The sequence below is a fragment of the Megalobrama amblycephala genome, linkage group LG12 (assembly GCF_018812025.1).
Source record: "Megalobrama amblycephala isolate DHTTF-2021 linkage group LG12, ASM1881202v1, whole genome shotgun sequence".
NCBI classification, from domain to species: Eukaryota; Metazoa; Chordata; class Actinopteri; order Cypriniformes; family Xenocyprididae; genus Megalobrama; species Megalobrama amblycephala.
In genome coordinates this window covers 31,036,730-31,058,885 of record NC_063055.1, presented here as the reverse complement: position 1 = coordinate 31,058,885, position 22,156 = coordinate 31,036,730, and the positions used below count along the sequence as shown (strand labels likewise).

General features: G+C 34.9%; 2 protein-coding genes across 2 annotated transcripts; one reads left to right on the top strand and one right to left on the bottom strand.

Moving 5' to 3' along the window:
* The first annotated feature begins 109 nt into the window (after window positions 1–109).
* On the top strand, window positions 110–18,007 carry gpkow (G patch domain and KOW motifs). The gene is given in 12 exon segments (XM_048210573.1): window positions 110–229; window positions 231–307; window positions 426–598; window positions 1,852–1,991; window positions 5,069–5,175; window positions 9,385–9,592; window positions 12,078–12,210; window positions 13,327–13,507; window positions 13,593–13,716; window positions 13,949–14,018; window positions 14,118–14,203; window positions 16,971–18,007. Coding segments are annotated over 12 exon segments (1,533 nt in total). The 5' UTR covers window positions 110–124; the 3' UTR covers window positions 17,100–18,007.
* A 978-nt stretch (window positions 18,008–18,985) lies between these two features.
* On the bottom strand, window positions 18,986–21,595 carry pqbp1 (polyglutamine binding protein 1). The gene is made up of 7 exons (XM_048211126.1): window positions 21,443–21,595; window positions 21,203–21,269; window positions 20,997–21,108; window positions 20,621–20,721; window positions 20,301–20,534; window positions 20,130–20,208; window positions 18,986–19,343 (listed from the first exon to the last, which is right to left on the bottom strand). Exons 2-7 carry the CDS (start codon window positions 21,267–21,269, stop codon window positions 19,169–19,171), a joined length of 768 nt encoding a protein of 255 aa, XP_048067083.1. The 5' UTR covers window positions 21,443–21,595; the 3' UTR covers window positions 18,986–19,168.
* Window positions 21,596–22,156: the final 561 nt, after the last annotated feature.

Genomic DNA, 22,156 nt, shown 5'->3' with positions numbered 1-22,156 from the left:
AAGAAGTGATACCGTCGTTAGTAGTGTGTTGCATTGTGGAAATTGTAGTCTTTTGAATCTTTCAGGTATAGAGATGTTGGCACAATAAAACTACATTTACCAGCGACTACAAACCACAACAAACATGGCGTCGCCGGAGCCGCATCAGGAGCGTCAATCACTGAAGATTAATATTAGCCAGGATGATGGAGGCAAAAAATCTGCTCCAATATCTTTTGGTTTTAGTAGAAACATTAAGCAGGGCCAAACCAGGGAAAGCGGAAGAGCGAGATTATTTAGTTGAAGTCGAAGGGAAAGAACTAAAAGGGTGAGTTGAAGGCTAACGTTAGCTAGGTTAGCAGTAGTCTCATTTGAAAGCAGTATAATGTTGATTGTTTATATCTCATCGTGTGCTTCAACTCGTGTATGTTTGCTGCTTCTTACAGAACAAAACCGGTGGAGAAACCGAAGGAGCTGGTTATCCCGTTGATCCACAAGAACCGCTGGTACCGGCAGGATGCTGAGCGAGGGGACAAGAGCAGCGAGGACAAGACCAAAGATCCGCCCCAGGAGGTGCAGGACACGGTGGAGTCTCAAGCCGTCAAAGAGCTCATCGAGGGTGTGTTGCTCTATTATTCGTTCTGTTTGTTTTGGATGTGTTTTGAAACTTAGTGAGATGTATAACAAGGAAACATTTTGGGGCACCCACAAATATAACATTGCTATAAACTTACACGATTCATGACATTTAGGCTGGAGTATTAACTTCAGTACAATTGTACATGAATATTGTAATAATGTTAGTGTTTGAAAAATGTCAGTGTACTACACAAAGTTGCCTATGATGCTCTAAAAGGCTGTCCAAGTCGCTAACTAGATATTAAAACACAACATTGCTGGGTTTGTTTACTTGTGCGATGCCAATTTTACCCTACGGTTTCAGATTATGGCAGTAAATCAGAAGGATTTCACTTGTGAAAAAGAATTCTGCTTAATTCTATTGATGTGTACTATTGTACCTCAAATCTTAAAGTAAAAACAAAAAAGTACTTGCACTTTAAGTTTACTTTTAAATCATTGTTTTCATTCTTATTTTTGTTATAAAGAAGTGCTTTATTTTTATGTGTAGACTAACATACTAAAGCAGATAAAAAGTAGATTATTATGATTTTAACTTTAGTGTGTTATTTGATATTACATTTAAAAGGTAATATATTTTAAATATACTAAATTACAATAATTATTACAAATGTGTAATTACAAATACTTTAATTACACAACATACAAGTTTCAATAGAAATGACAAAGTATATTGTAATTTACTATAAAGGCTTGTCATATTTCAAAGACAATAGAAGTAATTTTGAAATTACATATAAAGATATACTAAAGTCCTACTTAAGTGTGTCAAAATGCTCTTAAGTTCAACTTATTGCATTTAATATAAATTTAAACTAGAATACATTTTCATTTAATTGCAAATAACATGCGAATCATATGTCCAAAACATTACATTCTGTTCACACTTTAGTGTATTCTTTTAACCTACATTATTTTTTGTATGCTAAAGTGTGTAACTACTTTTTGACAAGGGCTAATGGAGGAATCCATGTGCTTCCATATGCAGTAGTTTTTCATTGATGTAATGCTTGACATTAAATGCTTCATCAATAATTCTTAAAACTCAATTGGTGTGGCAATAATGTGGCTTAGTGGTTATAGATCTGGGATGGTAAGTTAAAGGTTATATGCTGAACTCCTTCAGTTATTGTACTAAAAATACAGCAAGTCACTTTTTTTTTTTTAACAAGAAAGCATTTACTAAATGAACAATAATGTATTAATTTAGTTCTGTTTGAATGTCATCTACAGAGTCTCAAAAACACCAGGAGAGATGGAAGAACGGACCACAGTCGGATCCGAACCTTTCCATTCCTCTTCTCATGCAGAATCAAGCTCCTGAGGGCTTTGAGGATGGTGACAAAGTCAACGTGGATTTGCGACCAGAGTCTGTAAGTCCATGATGGATAAAAAATAAATAAATAAATAATTTAACAAAAAAAAAAAAGAATTGAAGGACTGGCATCCCTGTTTTAGCCAAAGTTGAGCCCCTCTGCTGTTTTTGAATAGTCTATTTAGCAATGAATGTTGGTTTTCACAATGCAGTGTTACACATTATAAAAGGGTTAGTTCACCCAAAAATGAAAATTATGTCATTATTTACTCACCCTCAAGTTGTTCCTGAACAAAAGAAGATATTTTGAAGAATATGAGAAACCAAACAGTTGATAGGCCAATAAAGAGGCCCCATGGACGTCCATAGTATTTTTTGTTGGAGCCCATCAACTGTTTGGTTTCCCGTATTCTTCAAAATATCATCTTTTGTGTTTAGCAGAAGAAAGAAATTCATACAGGTTTGGAACAACTTGAGGGTGACAACTTCATTTTTGGGTGAACTATCCCATTAAATTTTTAAATACTTTTGCAAATACTTTGTCTCCTCCTGAGAATCCTGCACATAGGATATGTTTTTAGTGTCAAACTCATCATAGCAAATGCTATTGAATTAAATGGAAAAATCTTGTAAAGCAGGATGAATCTGTCCTTATAGATCTAGAATGAATGTGAGGTACAGAACGAGACTGTAGTGTGCACTCAAGTCTAATGGACTCTATACAAGGACATGACTGTAGCATTAGTGTGAGGCACAATCATACAGATTTAACGTTCTGTGAATACTGTGAGTTGAGAAATTCTAAACATTAATGGTTCAAGAATTGAAAATTGTTAGTAGTATTTGGTTTTCTCCTTCTGAATTTTGGTACAGTTTGTCTTGCTGAACAAAAGGGAGCTAAAACTGAGCTGAATTTGCTAAAACAATGTCTAATGCTATTAGCGATTTAGCTGTGACTAATAGCCAAAAGTTGTTTCATAAGAATAGGTTAAAAGGTTAGTTCACCCAAAAATGAAAATTCTGTCATTTATTACTCACCCTCATGCCGTTCCACACCTGTAAGACCTTTGTTATCTTCGGACACAAATAAGATATTTTAGTTGAAATCCGATGGCTCCGTGAGGCCTCCATAGGGAGCAATGGACATTTCCTCTCTCAAGATCCATAAAGGTACTAAAAGCATTTTAAATCAGTTCATGTGAGTAAGTGGTTCAATATTAATATTATAAAGCACAAATATTTTTGTGCGCCAAAAAAAAAAAACGACTTATATAGTGAGGCCGATTTCAAACACTGTTCAGGAAGCATCGGAGCACAGATGAATCAGTGTGTCGAATCTACTGTTCGGAGCGCCAAAGTCATGTGATTTCAGCCATTCAGTTTGACACGCGATCTGAATCATGATTCGACACACTGATTCATTTATGCTCCGAAGCTTCCTGAAGCAGTGTTTTGAAATCGGCCATCACTAAATAAGTCGCTGTTTTGTTTTTTTGGTGCTCCAAAAATATTCTCGTCGCTTTATAATATTAATATTGAACCACTGTACTCACATGAACTGATTTAAATATGTTTTTAGTACCTTTTATGGATCTTGAGAGAGGAAGTGTCCATTGCTCCCTATGGAGGCCTCACGGAGCTATCGGATTTCAACTAAAATATCTTAATTTGTGTTCTGAAGATTAATGAAGGTCTTACGGATGTGGAGGGTGAGTAATAAATTACAGAATTTTCATTTTTGGGTGAACTAACCCTTTAAATATATTTTGTTGATACACTATCATTCAAAGTCGGGGTTGAAAAAACACAAAGTCTTCAGACGTTGAATTTTAACTTTACATGGCTTTCTAAACATGCGTCTCTTTTTTGCGAGACGCAAGTGCAAAGGTCAAATGTGTCCGTCTAGTACATGTCTACATAGAAAACAATGGAAAAGCAGTGCAGAAAATGCATTGTGTGAACAGTTTTGACTTAACCAAGATTTTCTCCACATTCTCTATTTCTGCAATGTTTCTGCAATCTAGTGGGTTAAACTGTATAGGCCAATAAAAACATTAAAACACAACATCACCATCACTCATTTCTTGTGCCACTGATAAAGCTGCCTGACGCACATCTAAAATTCGTATACACCGTTTTTGATGTTAAATTCGGCAAATATTCGAAATTTGAATTTTATTTGACAACCCTAATGGATGCATTACAAAAATAAAAACAGAATCAATTTTGATTTCATCCAGACGTAAATGGAAAAATAGAAAATTGTTTCATAAATTCTGCCTCATTAATCATTTAAAAAATATGGACCTCATTAAAAATCTCATGTTAGTATGCTGTCTGTTTAAAAGAGAAATGGCTATTATTGGTGTTGCACCAATTTGTACTTGCTGTATATGGCTGTTATCAGATTTGTATACATATAAATCTCTTTCAGTTAATTGCAAATCTGAGCCACATCAGTGTGTTTGAACATGCTGAGGGTTTCTAATGCAATTGTAGCTGTTGATTTGTGAAGTGTGTTTTATTAAAACTCATTAGTGTTCCATCAGTGTATGTTCTGCAGCTCGGCTGGTCGAGCTGTTGTCCAGTAATGGTGCCAAATGTGGTGTCAGCACAGGGCAGTTCAAGGTCATTGTACATGCAGTGCTCTTGTTACATTTACTGTGTGTGTGTTGTGTGTGTGTGTGTGTGTGTGTGTGTGTGGGATAAGGGCGTGTCCTAATGAAATGAGTGATGAAGAACTCTCCTGCTGCATCCAAACAGCTTACTCTGCATAAACTCTCTCTCTCTGTCTTACACACACCTCCAGTGTCATTTTCTCCTGCAGTGCAAGTCCATCACTTGTAGATTGTTGTGAGAGCGCCAGCTACAGCTTGATTAGGCTTTAACACGGCTCAGTCATTATGAGTGAATTCTGCTCTGCCTGTCAAAGCGCTTGTTTATTCCACTACATAAAAAGAAGCTGTAATATTTCATCTAATTATCAGCTTCTCTGTAGGTTGAGGTGTGTGTTTCTAATTAGTGTTTTGTGTCTGAACGTGTTTTCGGTTGCTTTGTAAGTCTGTGCGTGTAAGCTTTTGCTTGATTTCTCTGTGGAGATGTTTGAGATGTGTGTTGAATATTGATCTGATTCAGTCCACAGAAGCAGACTATGAACTTGTTCCTGTGGAGGCTTATGGGTTGGCCATGCTGAAGGGAATGGGCTGGAAGCAGGGAGAGGGAATTGGACGTACATTTAAACAGTAAGGACCTCTTTCTTTTTTCTTTTTCCAATTAAATTAATTTTTCAATTAATTTTTTTCAATTTGTGTAGTAAAAGTAATTCAAACAAGTGGGGAGGGAGCAGAAAAATGTAACCTGTTTCTCCAACATGAGCGCCATGACTCAAGTGTGCCACTATAGCCCTGTTCAGACTGTCAGTCCATTCCAGTTTTTGATCCGATCAGGTTTATCAAGTGTGAACAGCAGAAAATCACATGAAATGCGATTTTTACAAATACGTTTCGAGCTACTTTCATATGTGATTTGAAATACTATTTAAATCGCCTTACTGGAAATTCGTTTCAGTCTGACTGCTCAGATTGGATTTTGCGTGGTTTGTTACTTTCTCATGCCACATAAAACGTAAACGTCAGATGTTGTTATAGGAAACATGCTGAAAATCACTGCAGAAACAAGGTTGTGTTGTTACAAAGTGCCGGACGAGCAGAAACTTAGAATATAATGGGGACATGTTGAATTTTGATACCAGTGGAGACGACAGCATGGAAGAAAGCCAAGCATACCAGCCTCCTACGTTTCTGCCGCTGCCTTTAGAAGACGCAGTAGTCCAGCACGGCAGCTACACATTGTCATATTGTAAATAAGACAACATCGGTATTGCAAACTCCTCCATGTTGCGGTTGTTGTTTTTGGCGTATACCTACCAACACAACGTCACTGCCATAGATACCAATGCCGATATTCTGGAAAACGAAAGAACAAATCGGATCAGAACAGTTGTGATACATAGTTTGAACAGTCAATCAATTTAGATCAGATTCCAGTTAGATACTCAAATAATCAGATTTTGACTGACAGAATGACAGAGTAACCGGGAGGCCACAGCTTCGACTTTAAAGTGGTCTTTCATTTTTGTTTTTCAGTAAAAAAAAAAAAACATTTTAATTTTTTCATTTATTTATTTTTTAAAGTGCCCATGATTCTCAGCATATTCATATGTTTTTTGTTTGTTTGATTTTTAATTTCCATGACAGCATCTGTGACTATTTTTTATGGTGAGAAAAGTGTATGGTAAAATTATATCAGATTTTTAAAATCTATTTTTGCTTAAATATATTTGGATTAACTTTGTTAAATTTATTTTCTTAAAGTGTTAACTGAATAATAAAAAATAGTTTTCTCACAGGATTAAACCTAGGGCAATCTAATAAAATATCCTTGAGGAATAAATGATTTTGACAAAAAGAACATGTTGGTGGATCTTCTCCTAATATTTAAAAACTTGTCAGATGTTCTTGAAAAGCTTATATTCAGAAGTACAGTGCAATATACCATCATAGCCATCACAATATTAAAAATCAGATGTTTTAAAGTTGAAAATTCTACACATTCTTATTTTTGATTTAATAACATTTTTATTATTTATTATTATCTTTAATTATTAATTATAGCCTAAGTGATGGGTTACTCATTCATCCCTAATTGATATGTAGACCCCTTTTATATAAAATGTACTGTATGTATATTTTATATCAATATAATTGTATAATTAATTTCCTTAACATGCTTAACATTTAGTTTTCAGTAATTAAAGTGTTTAGAAACAAAGTATTTCACCTTTATTTATATAGCGCTTTTTACAATGCAGATTGTGTCAAAGCAGCTTTACATTGATAACTGGTACATAATTTTTGCTGCACAGTAGCTCTTCAAGAATAGTGTCAATGCAGGCAGATCAAAAGCACTGTTGAATAAATGTCAAGAATACTGTTGAATATCAAATGTCAAGTCAAATGTCAAGTGTCTCCAACTAAGCAAGCCAAAGGCGACAACGGCAAGGAACCCAAACTCCAACAGGTGACATCAGGTGGCAAACAAGTGGCAAATAGGTGTTAAAATGGAGAAAAAAAAAACCTTGGGAGAAACCAGGCTTAGTCGGGGGGCCAGTTCTCCTCTGGCGGGCAATATTTAATGTTTGTTTGAGATTATGTAAAGAATGACCTTATATTTTTGTTCTATAACTTCAGAGTTGCCTTCTTAAATGTAGTTAACAGACTTATTTTCCCTGTAAATCGCATAAAACTGAATTTAAAAAAAATAAATAAAAAATACCATTCACTTAAGCATACTGTATCAGTGAATCACATTTCAGCCACAGAAAGTAAATATTTTATTTTTAATTTAATAGTTATTGCTATTATTGGTCACACCACATGATGTGTGGTCACTCCAAATGACACGAAGACCTTAAATATAATTTAAAATCTATTTAAAGAGATCAATAAGCAATCAGAATTAGGCCTAGACACATTAGGCCTAAATTGATCAAAAGTGACAGTAAAGACATTTATAATTTTACTAAAGATTCTATTTCAAATAAATGCTGTTCTTTTGAACTTTCTATCCATCAAAGAATCCTGACAAATGAAATATATATATTAATCATAAATGTTTCTTGAGCAGCAAATCAGCATATTAGAATGATTTCTGAAGGATCATGTGACATTGAACACTGGAGTAATGGTGCTGAAAATTCAGCTTTGATCACAGTTTACTATATATTCACATAAAAAACAGATATTTTAAATTGGAATAACATTTCACTCTTCTCCTAGCAAGGTGTAACTCCATTCTTCCTGCACGATTTTAATACATGCATAATTACCAAACTGAAATTACTTATTGTACAATACAAACATAAACTGTCTGAAATATTTTTATAAAATTACCCAAATTGCATAAAAAAACTATTCCAAATGATACTAAAATAAAGTACTTTATGTATATAAACCATCAATTGAATATAAAAGCACAAAAACTGCCAATATAGGACATATACTGTATCTATCATGGAAAACACTCTGCAGTGGTCGCACCACATGATATTTTCAAATTCAGTCAGAATTTGCAGGCACAGAATTGGCCACCTAAACAAAACAAGCTAGCTTCCCACAAAAGGTCACTATGGAATCTGTAATAAAAGTATATATTTGCAGAAATAACTTTAATATTCATTGTTTTTTTGAGGTCATACTACATGATATCCAAATGTGGTAACTACATACCAGCCGTTAAATGGTTATTTTTTCCCCAATTTAAGACAGTTACAAACCTGCTCGCTGCTTCCATGGATTCTTCGCAAATTGGTATATGATGCTATTTCCTGTCTTTGAATGGATTTCAACATGAAAGTCCCAAAGTGGTAGTTTGTTGATGGTCGCACCACATGATATTTCGCAAAATGGACATCATCGAACAACGTTTGATTGTATATTAAGATGGAAATATACTGTAAATACAAATGCTTTGAAATTTTGTACAGGATTACAAAACACGTTGGAAATCATGCCTAATTGTGCAGAAAATGAATTTGAATAAATTTAGAGTAATTTCAAAGACATTTCCAAAACAGAAGTTATGGCCGGATGGTCACACCACATGATATTTTGAAAAGTTAAAGTGAGAACATGCACGGGAGAGGTACTACATATATGGTATCTTTTTATGCATTTAAAACAAATTTTAACTGAAGCAGAAAATGTAGGCGTCACGCCCATATATGTATGTTTTTGTTTTTTTTATATATATATATATATATATATATATATATATAATATAATTATGATCTGTAGGTCTCTAGTTGTCACTTTAAAGATTCATTTTTGTTCAGTACTGCTCATCTACACTTGTGGTTATTTTTGTTTTTAAAGCTGTCACAGTTTATCTTCTTTAAAATAATGAAATATTATCAACAGCCATACGTCCAGCATTATAAATCATCTCACATTGACCATGTGTTTGAAATACCTCAAATAGCGTTTTGACCTCTGCAGTATCTTTATAGTTTCGTCACTGTTTTGTGCGTTAAGCGCTTTCTAATGCACATGATGTTTGGCGCTCTGCAAGTCTTTTCCACTCATGTTTCCTTGTGTTAGGATTACTGTCCCAGTTGGAGACATTAATGATGCGAGATTATGATTTTATGTCAAATGCAATGAAGAATTATTTCAGACCGGCTGAGGGAATCTTTGGCGCAGACTGGCCGCACACTTTTTAATCTTTTGTGCTTACGGGCCCATCTGTCCACTTGTATGGACATGGAAACACACAGGCTGCTCTTTATGAGGGGCGGGATGCTGGCACACACGTGATGGAGATTGTGTTAGCTTGTGGTTTGTTTAACATGTCCTTAAAGCTCCTTGTTTTTTTTTTCTTTTCTTACCTGTTAGAGATGTGAAGCCTATAGAGCATCAGTTGAGGCCTAAAGGACTGGGTTTGGGTGCTGATCGCTCAGCCATTAGAGACCTGGAGCCCGGCGTCCCCAAGAGACCCCCTAAACCTGGTGATGAGAAGGGGAAAGAAGAGGAGGCACTGGTTCTGGGGCCTGGAGGATGTGTGCAGGTCCTGGCAGGAGCCCATAAAGACCTGTACGGGAAGGTGAGTGGACTTTACTTCAACCAGATTCACTTCTGTGACAGTAATGGAGAACCAATGTACTGACACAGTAAAAAGCTGTTAGAATTACGTAAGCTGGAGCACTACAAGGATTCTTGTGAGCCAGCAAAGCACATCTTAAGCATGAAATATTAGTGATCTAAGAAAAGTATGAGATTTTATATCTAGGGCCTTTATATCCTTGCTGAAACCAGATTGAATAGCCCTGACCATGTAAAGTGAAGTGCAGAGGTAAACTGCACACAGCGGTAATTACAAACGCTGTGTTTGGAAATCTGTTTGCTTTGACCTTATATCTAGTATTAATGATTTTATGCTGTTATTGTGCTGTAGCCTGGAATATTATATTAATATATTTTATATAGAGACACAATACTTTGGAGATATGTTTTTTTTTTTTTTTTATAAATAATAAGAATTATTCCTGTATTGGAAAACATTGTTGCACCAAGATAGACTATTATGAAGGGGGCCCTTGGGTTTGCTAAATCTGGACCTGTTTATATCTACCAACAAATTTTAAAGCTGTAATATGTATATATAAAGTTGATTTATCTTTTTTTTTAATTCTATTTTTTTAATATATTTGTAAGGTTATCAGCTTTGGTTGTTGGTTAATAAAAGTTGTTAGCACCCTCTCCTGTCAATTAATACATTTTTAAGAAAATTTCCATATTTTTTTATATATATATATATATATATATATATATATATATATATATATATATATATTACAGATCCTTCTAAAAAAATTAGCATATTGTGATAAAAGTTCATTATTTTCCATAATGTAATGATAAAAATTAAACTTTCATATATTTTAGATTCACTGCACACCAACTGAAATATTTCAGGTCTTTTATTGTTTTAATACTGATGATTTTGGCATACAGCTCATGAAAACCCAAAAAATCTCAAAAAATTAGCATATTTCATCCGACCAATAAAAGAAAAGTGTTTTTAATACAAAAAAAGTCAACCTTCAGATAATTATGTTCAGTTATGCACTCAATACTTGGTCGGGAATCCTTTTGCAGAAATGACTGCTTCAATGCGGCGTGGCATGGAGGCAAACAGCCTGTGGCACTGCTGAGGTGTTATGGAGGACCAGGATGCTTCGATAGCGGCCTTAAGCTCATCCAGAGTGTTGGGTCTTGCGTCTCTCAACTTTCTCTTCACAATATCCCACAGATTCTCTATGGGGTTCAGGTCAGGAGAGTTGGCAGGCCAATTGAGCACAGTAATACCATGGTCAGTAAACCATTTACCAGTGGTTTTGGCACTGTGAGCAGGTGCCAGGTCGTGCTGAAAAACGAAATCTTCATCTCCATAAAGCTTTTCAGCAGATGGAAGCATGAAGTGCTCCAAAATCTCCTGATAGCTAGCTGCATTGACCCTGCCCTTGATAAAACACAGTGGACCAACACCAGCAGCTGACATGGCACCCCAGACCATCACTGACTGTGGGTACTTGACACTGGACTTCAGGCATTTTGGCATTTCCTTCTCCCCAGTCTTCCTCCAGACTCTGGCACCTTGATTTCCGAATGACATGCAAAACTGAGCAACAGTCCAGTGCTGCTTCTCTGTAGCCCAGGTCAGGCGCTTCTGCCGCTGTTTCTGGTTCAAAAGTGGCTTGACCTGGGGAATGCGGCACCTGTAGCCCATTTCCTGCACACGCCTGTGCACGGTGGCTCTGGATGTTTCTACTCCAGACTCAGTCCACTGCTTCCGCAGGTCCCCCAAGGTCTGGAATCGGTCCTTCTCCACAATCTTCCTCAGGGTCCGGTCACCTCTTCTCGTTGTGCAGCGTTTTTTGCCACACTTTTTCCTTCCCACAGACTTCCCACTGAGGTGCCTTGATACAGCACTCTGGGAACAGCCTATTCGTTCAGAAATTTCTTTCTGTGTCTTACCCTCTCGCTTGAGGGTGTCAATGATGGCCTTCTGGACAGCAGTCAGGTCGGCAGTCTTACCCATGATTGCGGTTTTGAGTAATGAACCAGGCTGGGAGTTTTTAAAAGCCTCAGGAATCTTTTGCAGGTGTTTAGAGTTAATTAGTTGATTCAGATGATTAGGTTAATAGCTCGTTTAGAGAACCTTTTCATGATATGCTAATTTTTTGAGATTAGCATATCGTTTGAATTTTGGGTTTTCATGAATCTAAAATATATGAAAGTTTAATTTTTATCATTACATTATGGAAAATAATGAACTTTTATCACAATATGCTAATTTTTTGAGAAGGACCTGTGTGTGTGTGTGTGTGTGTGTGTGTGTATATATATATATATATATATATATATATATATATATATATATATATATATATTTTTTTTTTTTTTTTTTTTTTTTTTTTTTTTTTTACTTGAATATAATAGTCTGAGTGACATTTATTCTTGATCTCTCCCTGTCTGTTTTCCTTATTTTTTGCTCATTTCTTGTTCTCACGCTGTCTCTTTGACAGATAGAGGGAGTGGATCCAGATAACGCCAGAGTTGTAATCAAACTTGCCATTGGCGGAAAGACAGTAACCATCATTCAGCACTCTTTAAAACTAGTCACCCGCAAGGAATACGACAAATACGGCAAAGACCTCAGTAAGTTTGCTCTTACATCTATATCCGTTGTTTATGTACAGCTGAACACTGACAAATTGCTTTGAATTAGTCAATATAGTATTTCTGACTGGAGTTTTACAGTTATTCTACATACAAATCAAAAACATTGGTCATGATTTTGTTATTCTTGCTAAATCTGGTGCTTCTCCATCTGTTTTTCCATTAAATATTCTATTAAAGATGAATAAAGAAGAAAATTCATTCACAATACATTTAACGTCCAGACTGTGTCATGGTTTCTTTTGAAAGTTAAGGTCCAGTGGGAAATAATGCAGTGCATGGCATTTTTTATTCATTATGATTTCATTGGATTGTAAAAGTGAGCTCTGATATTATTAGTTAACTTAGATCAAACCAGCTCAGTTTTGATTTCATGGTGTGTTTTAAATGGTCTAAGAACTGGCTTGACTTTGTAAGGTGCAATTTGAGCTTGTGGGAAAACAAGTTGTTTGGGTTCAAGCGTTTAAACCCAAAACATCATCAGCAAGTCTTTATTTTTCTGTAATCAGAAGCTGTGTGCTCTGGGATTCTCACAAGTGAAACCAGTTTCATGTATGCAAATGAATTTTAATATTGTAAATACTGCTTTTTGTGCTTTTGAAAAGACAATTAGTCATTTTATTTACCAGATACTTAGCAAATGAATTGTCTATGAGTGTCCACTTGTCCTTTCTTTTCTTTAAAAAAGCAAAAATCCTAGGCACTTACAATGGAAGTGAATGAGGGCAATTCATAAACATTAAAATGCTCACCATTTCAAAATCATAACCACAAGACATAAACAATGCACGTAACATGATTTTAGCATTAAAAATGCAGCAAACCCTAAATTTCTAAAATGGCTATAAAAAATTAAACACCTTTACAGCTCAAATAGTTTTAAAGAAAAATGTATGCAAGTGCTTTTATAAATTGATTAGTTTCTATGAGATTAATAAAACTCAGTTTTAATAGAATAGAGATTAATAAAACTTAATAAAAGTCATATTAATAAAATGATTCCACACTTCACATTTCTGCTTTTAAATTCTCCAAGAATTGGCCCCATCCACTACCATTGTAAGTGACTCAAAATAACTTTTTTCTATCTTCCAGGTCGTCTTAGTAAAGCACACAAGGAAAAAGAAAGAGAAAAAGAGCGGGAACAGCAGAGGGAACGAGAGCAAAAGTTAAACGGTAAAGATGAGAGAGGAAAGACAGATCGAGATCGGGATAGGGAGAAGGACAGAGAGAAAGATCAGAAGAAAAGGAAACACAGAGAATCAAGTGGAGACAAGTAAGTCAGACATGCAAGAACACAATATTTTGCATGTATGTTATTGAACCGATGTTTATCTGTTTGAACTTACTGTTCCTCCTAGAGAGAAGCCTCCCCCGGCAAAAGAGTCGCGTCCCTCCCCACCAGCCCCCTCATGGCTCCAACGGGACCTCCGTGTGCGGTTCATAGATAAAGCATTCAAAGGAGGCAAATACTATAACTCAAAGGTACTTAGTATTGTGAGCCTGCTTCTTTTAGTGTTGAGAGAGATTGAAGTGTCTGTACTGGTGCTTTAGGGGGGTAACACACAGATGTGTTCTTGTTTTCATAAATACACTGAACAGAATGGATTTTTAAAGACTTTTTTTTTTTTTAGATTATCCATGATTAAGATATTATGAAGCCATAAAATATTAGTATAAATTTAAGTTAATTTTTTTAACTGTTTTGTGTGTTTAGATGAGAGTCGAGGATGTCCTGACGCCCCACACTTGTGTGTGTCGTACAGAGGATGGCAGGCTGCTGGACGGTACGACACACTTTGACCTTGACCATTATAAGAGGCATTTTAACAGTGAGGATCTGGTCTAATAACTGATTTTAAATTTTACTCATTCGTCTGTTTCAGATATTAGGCAGAAAATGCTGGAGACAATTGTACCTAAGAACGACTCAGACAACATTATGGTGGTTCTGGGAGAACACAGAGGACAGGTATATGACGGATTCACTTGTCTGTATACTACACTATGGCTCTGTTCTGAATCCTAGTGGGCCGCCTACTTAGACAGCATTGTAGGCCTGATAGACACACTTCTGAACTTCATAAACAATGCGCGTTAACGTGATTTTAAGACATAAACATAATTTTATGTCTTAAAATCTGAACTTCTTTGTTGTTAATTAAAACTATTAAAATAATTTTCATTAAAGTAAAGCTAAAATATAAATATTACATGAAATACTTAAACTTAAAATAAAAAGAGATGTTGGCTGGTTATTAAAATAAAACAAGTTAAAGGTGCAATATGTAATATTTTTGCAGGAAAATACCCAAAAACCACTAGGCCAGTGTTATATTTTGTTCACTTGAGTACTTAAAATATCCCAAATGTTTCCAACTATTTGTAAATCGTGAGAAAATTGCAATTTTAACCAAGGCTCTGGGACGTTTGAGGAGTCGCCTGTCAGTTGCGTCATACCCGCATTAACCCTCGATCTGCCTCGGTTTCTGGTTTTATTTTGTAGAAACCATGGAAACACCATGGCGAAAGACAAAAGACGCTTTAATATATTACACGTTTTAATAGACAAGGGAACAACTGTTTTGATATATTTATACACAGAACGTATTGTTGTTATATAGCTCAACACGTTTAGTCTTATTGTTTAAATAAATTTTCTTGATTTTTTTTGCGAGTACCATGCTTTACCATGCCTCAGAGAAAAACAATATTTTGTAATCAGATGAGGCTTTATTTTTAGTAACAGTAATACATAATTTTCTCCCTCATACAAGATGTTTTAAAATGAATTGCATGCCATTTATCAACACAAGCCATCCAGCATTTAATATGATATTCTTAAAATCGATCTATCTTACTGCAGTGTGTCTCATAGCAGCTGCCGAGCGAATGCACAGAATAACTTTATAACATGATTTAAACACTCTCAAATGTATCCAATATGATAAACAGAGTTGCTGTACCTCATACTCATGACCGAAAAAAAACGTAAGCGGCGACTACGGCATAATAAAAGTTCCGCTGCTCGCGAGACGTGTGTTGCGCAATCGCTCCGACGGCCTCGTTCAGCTCCCACAACACTCGGTCCTGCTCTGCTTCATACTACAGTAACGTTAATAATCACATCCATGAACATGATTTCTTTCCGAGTCCTATCCCGATTATTTTCCACCGGCTGTTGAGGTGGAGACCACATGTCCCAAGATTCCTCGCTCAAACTTGCCGTCGTTAAGCTACGCCTTTGTTTTGAATAGGCCTCTAGCGACCTCTAGCGGACAAAATTATTACATACTGTACCTTTTTAAAGTACTAAAATTAAAAAAAATATATAAATGTAAATAACGCTAATTTGAAATAAATAAAATGATGAAAAGCACTTAAAGGATTAGTTCACTTTCAAATTAAATTTTCCTGATAATTTACTCACCCCCATGTCATCCAAGATGTTCATGACCTTCCTTCTTCAGTCGAAAAGAAATTAAGGTTTTTGATGAAAACATTCCAGGATTTTTCTCCATATAGTGGACTTCAATGGCCTCCAGACGGTTGAAGGTCAAAATTACAGTTTCAGTGCAGCTTCAAATTGTTCTGCACGATCCCAGACAAGAAATAAGGGTCTTATCTAAAGAAACCATCACTCATTTTCTAAAAAAAAAAAATAATTTTATACATTTTAACCACAAACACTCATCTTGAACTAGCTCTCTCTTCTTCTTCTCTATTAGAATTCCAGCAGTGCAGACACTGCTAAGTGTATTACTGCCCTCCACAGATCAAAGTTTGAACTAAATTGTCAAATGCAATATGCTAGTGCAAGTATATAACAATTAGTTCAAACTTTGACCTGTGGAGGGCAGTAATACACTTAGCAGTGTCTACACTGCTGGAATTCTAATAGAGAAGAAGAAGAGAGATAGTTCAAGGTGAGCATTTATGGTTAAAATGTATAATTTTTTTTAGAAAATTAATGATGGTTTCTCATCTGGGATTGTGAAGAACGTTTTGAAGCTGCACTGAAACTGTAATTTTGACCTTCAACCGCTTGGAAGCCATTGAAGTCCACTATATGAAGAAAAATCCTGGAATTTTTTCATCAAAAACCTTAATTTCTTTTTGACTGAAGAGAAAAGGACATGGACATCTTGGATGACATGGGGGTGAGTAAAAAATTTTAATTTGAAAGTGAACTAATCCTTTAAAATTAACTAAAACTTAAACTGAAATTAAAATAAACTCTCAAAAAAAAAAGCTCATTCAAAATATTAATAAATAATATAGTGGTATAAAAATAATACTGAAATAACATTGCTTATACCTCATTTGGGCCAAAGGCAGGCAGCATGGCATTTATCCTTCACAGATGAGGAAATCCCAGAATGCACTGGAAGATGAATTTTATTTTAGTTGTTTTCACTACTAAAATTAGTTCTGCCTAATTAAAATTAAATTTTTGTGTGTAGCATGTATTTTTGTCCAGAGAGAATTGTGTTGTTAGCGTAGCATCATGCTAACATGCCTTGGCTTTGAAAGTAGCTGCATAAGTAGACGGCGAGGCAGCTCTCAGGAATCTGGAACAGAGCCCATAAGTTATTACACTTATTTGAAATGAATCTGTGGTCCACACATTTTGTCACTCCTGTAATAGTTAAGTCTTTCATAATTTGTCATTTACTTCTATCCATATGGGAAGATGTGCATTTCTGCTGTAGAATCATAACACATGCTCTATCATGCAGGTGGGCCGCATCCTGAAGCGAGACCGAGAGAAGTGTCGAGCCATGGTTCAGCTGGACCGATACGAGGAGCAGCTGTTCACACTCGACTATGACTCCATCTGTCATTATGTGGGCGGAACAGATCACTGAGAAAACAATTGGATGATACGACACACCTTTCATCATCCCAACCCTGTTCTGATTGGCTTCCCTTAAAGGGATAGTTTTCCCAAAAATGAAAATTCTGTCATCATTTACTCTTATGGTGTTCCAAATATGAGTTTTCTTTCTTCTGTTGAACTAAAAAGAATATATTTTGAAGAATGTTGGTAATCAGACAGTTTGATGATAGCCATTGACTTCCATAGTATTTTCCCCCTACTAGGGAAATCAATGGCTAATGGTTACCAGTGTTCTTCAGAATATCTTCTTTTGTGTTCAACAGCAGAAAGAAACTCATACATGTTTGGCTGAGTAGATGATGGCAGAATTTTCATTTTTGGGTGAACTATCCCTTTAATTGCTAGTGACCAACATATCAGATACATTACATTTTTAATACAACCAAGACTTAATTTATTTTGCTAGTTGTGTTGTATTTTTAAATGCATCTGAATGATCAGACACGTGATCCTAAAACAACATAATATCCTGTTAGTAAGAGTCTGTTGTTACAAATCCACATTTTGCATATTTGTTGTTGTGCTTAGAAATGTGAGCAGGATCAATGATATAAAGTGACATTTTTCTCTCTGTATAGTGATGATGAACATTTACACAGGTCAGCCTTGTAGCATCAGTGTTTGAGTGTCTGCTGCTGATCTGGGAAGAAAATGAAATTGCATTTTGGCCCAATGTAATTAATTAAATGTAAAAAACAAAAAATCTCACTGCCAGTTAATTAGAATCCAAACACTTTTGAAACGGCTTGGTTTCTTAGTCCAACAAAGATCTCAATTTATTAAACTGTTAATAGTTTGTACAATGTTATACACAAGCCACCTAGAATTTCCACTCATGTTATCTTTTTATAATAAAATATTAAAATTCCTTCAAAATGTCTTTGAATTGATCTCTTGATCTATTAAAACATCACTCATGAATTTGTGATGCATGAATTTCTAAGGCCTCTATTAATATGATCAACTTTCCTGACAAACCTGCAGTACACAATCATGCTTTTTTTTAAAAGGCCTTTTAGTATGATTTAGAATAGATTTTTATAAAGTAAATGTAAGAATGACTTGTATATATATTTCTAGATAAATATTTACTAGACTGAATCAACTTAGGTTTACTTCCTTAACCAGACAATTTTTTTTTATAGATTTTTCCTGACACTTAATTCATGTTAGACTAATGTATTTTTTCATTTCAAATGACATTATGCTAACGTTAAACCGCGGCCAATGAGCGTGAGCATTCTCTCTTATGATGCATTTCAACATGGCGAAATACACTGAGGGCTATATTGAGCACACATTTAAAAAAACAACAACAAAAAAAAAAAACAGTATTTTTGTTGTTTTCCAGTACAGATATCTAAAAATATCAAGATACATTTACTTGTGGAAAAAAACGCTTAAGATATTATTTTCTGAAAATAAGACAATGTCTTCCAGTGAGAATAATAAAACTTAGTTTTAAAAAAAGGGAAAACAATATTATTTTTTGAACCTGACAGATTTTTTTTTTTTTTTAAGTTTTAAACAAATTCACTTAATTTTTTTCAGTATTCATGACTGTAACTGGCAAAATTTTTCATCTCAAGTAAAGATTTAAGAATGTTTAGATATTTGTTCTGGAAAACAAGACATTCTGAGTAAAAACATATGTTCTTACTCAGAATTTGTGATATATATATATATATATATATATATATATTTTTTTTTTTTTTTTTTTTTTTTTTTTTTGCATTGCATTGCATTGCATTGCATTGCATTGCAGTCTTCATCTCGTGTGTATACCATTCAGATGACTTCTCACAAAAAACCTTAGTGTAGATTATTTCAAATTAACAACGAAACCACTGAATGCACCTTTAAACAAAATGTTTATTTTGCAGGAACGACATCACTATGTTATGTAAAATGACAATTGTTTATAAAATGTATAACACAACACATGGTATATTTACAAATGAATCTGTCCTAAATGTAAGAAAAGAAATTACAAAAGCCTTTTAACAGTCATAAAGGCTTTAAAGACACTGTTCCTGCTCAGTCATCATCACTATCATCATCCTCCTCCAAACGTCGTGTGTTCTCAGCGTTCGCTCTCAGGACGGCTCCAGGACTGGGGTACGGCCTCTGCTGGAACAGGGGTCCTGCCGCTGTGGTGTCCGCTCCTGTCTTTGCCTCATTGCGTTTGGGGAGACCAGTGGACCATAAGCCCCTAAAACCAACAATGCCATTTAATGATCAGGAACATGTTCTTTATTACAGAAACAAATTTTTAGAACTCATGTGAATGCAATTTGAGTACATTTCAGCAAATTTAGTATGTATTCATTGTAGGGCTCTATGATTTATGTGATGCAGAAAACATGGATGGAATATACTCATAAAAATGGAATTTACTGTGTAAGGCATAATTAAAGAATTTGGCAAAATTTGGATGAATAAATCAAAAGTAGAGCTGTATAACTTATTACATACAGGAAAATCACACATTTTTCTTCAATGTTTTCATTTAAACAGTAAAACTTAGTTGTCCAGCACTTTGTTTGCCAAAAGTAAAAATGAAAGTAATAGTTCAGATTTCATTTACATTTTAAATGATCAGTTAAGTTGTTAAAGGTTTATACATTCATTTGATTACCACCGTTTGTGATAATAAATTTGTATTAAATCGTAAAACAAGGAATCATAAAAATAAATAAATAAAAAAATTCTGGGGGAAAAAAAATAATTTCATAGAGCACTTTTATTGGTACATTTTTAAATTAATTATTAAATTGTTCAATCTTTATGAATTCAATTGATTGATTAAACATCCTTTTTGATTATTAAAATTTAATTAAACTATTAAAACGAAATCAAAACAGAATTTTGGAAAAAACTAAACCAATAAAATTGAACAGAAATTCAGCATATGTTGCACAGACACAGTGAGAGTAGCATGTTATTTTACCATTTTAAACACAGCCATAGTGTTAATATTAAACTAGCTGGTCATTACCTTGGAGCATCCGAATAGGCGCTGGGATCCATGGGATCCATTTCCTCCTGCTGCTGTTTCCGACCTCCTCCTAGTCCTCCTAAAAAGGAGTTTGCATTTATTCAGGCTTACTGAGGCAATATTTTTAATTATGAATTAAATATTTAATGAGGCAGATTATGCATAAATTACCTCTCTTTGATTTGTTATATGGTGCACTGTCATCTCTCCGCATCCTTCTATCACGGTCCCTGTCTCTGTCCCGGTCTCGATCTCTATCCCTATCTCGGTCTCTATCTCTGTCCCGTCCATCCTCCCGGTCTCTGTCCCGCTCCCGATCGCGCTCTCGTTCCCTCTCTCTGTCTCGTTCCCGGTCTCTCTCTGCCTTCTCATAGTGACTGTCCCCTTTGTCATGTCCACTATCACCTGGGAAGTAAAACACAAAACATGTTGAGCATATCTTTCAACAACATCACAAAATCCTTGTGTTCTTCTGCGTGTCCATGTCTTACCTTTCTGTTTCTTAGCCGCTTTAGTGATGACAGCAGAAGGGTCATTGGGAGACAACCAGCACACTAAATCTGTTTCCACATTCCAGTAGTACGGAAGACCGCTAAGGACAAGACAATTACACAATAATTATTTATATGTGATTAATAAAGATTCAGTCTGGAATTTTGGACATGTATCATGGTATTTCCATGCTATTCTTTTAGGTAACTTCAAGAATAATGAATATGGTAATTGTTCATTAACAAAGTCAATTTCAACACATTTACATCTCAAGCGATAGTAGCGTCATAGTATGTTTGTACTTTTACATTAAAAACGGATGTTTTTATATCTTAGAGCTGAACAGAGAAAGATAAAAGCTTATGAACAGCTTACCAAGAGGGGTCAAACACTTTGTACCAATTCGTTGGTAAATTTTCAATCCTTGTAGCCTCATAATCAACGTTGTTATCATCATAGTCTTCAGCGATGATCTCCTCTTCAGCCTCTGATGATGGGAAACATTAAAGGAAAGCATAAACTCATCATTCATTATGTTTTATGTATTACTCAGTAAGATAAATATGCATCATGTATCTTACCGTGGTCAGACTGTTTCACGATCCCTCTTTTAGCGAGGCGTGCAAGTAAAGCTGGAGGCAGAGGCATCTAAAGACAGAGCAAATCATCTCAGTGATCACACAAGTGTTGACGAGCCACGAGTAAACTGTTACTATCTAAAACTGGGCTGACAGAATGCTGATTCTGCATGCAAATAATGGACAGAATATTACACATGCAATTTTATTAAGAAATACATGACGGTGAGTGCAATAATGTACCTTTATGACGTCCAAAAATGTAGTTATGTGGTTAACGTTTCATTGAAAAGAGCCAAACAAGCGACGCGGACGCAGAACAATGACGTAGCAAAGCGTAACGTGACGTCATGTAAAGGAACAGGAATTAAACGTTTATCTGAGAAAAAAAAAAGAAGCAAAGCGGATCTGAACATCTGAATACTTTTTCAAGAAATACGCCAAGAATATGGCGTTTAAACCAGTTTTAAAAATGAATGTAAATGTAATACTTAATGGTTTTAACGCTAGATGGTGACAAAAACGCTCTGAAATTAATTTCATTGCCACAATCCTTGAGGATGTTTTTTGTTATTCTGATGACAAACTGTCAATTTTTTTCAGTAGCAAATGCTCTGCTGATGTTTACCAAGTATTAGGAAAAAACGTAATATTTTATATTTACTAATATGCAGTAAATACAAAATATTAGCTACCGCATTAGTGTCTAAAATTGCTATTGCATGTCTCATAATTTTTTTTACAAATTATCAGATTGGCCCATTATTATAGATTTACAGTTGATAAATATATAATTATAATTATATACACCACCAGTCAAAAGTTTGGACACGGTAAGATTTTTAATGTTTTTAAAGGAAGTTTCATCTGCTCACCAAGGCTGCATTTATTTAATTAAAAATACAGTAAAAACAGTAATATTGTGAAATATTATAATTTAAAATAACTGTTTTCTGT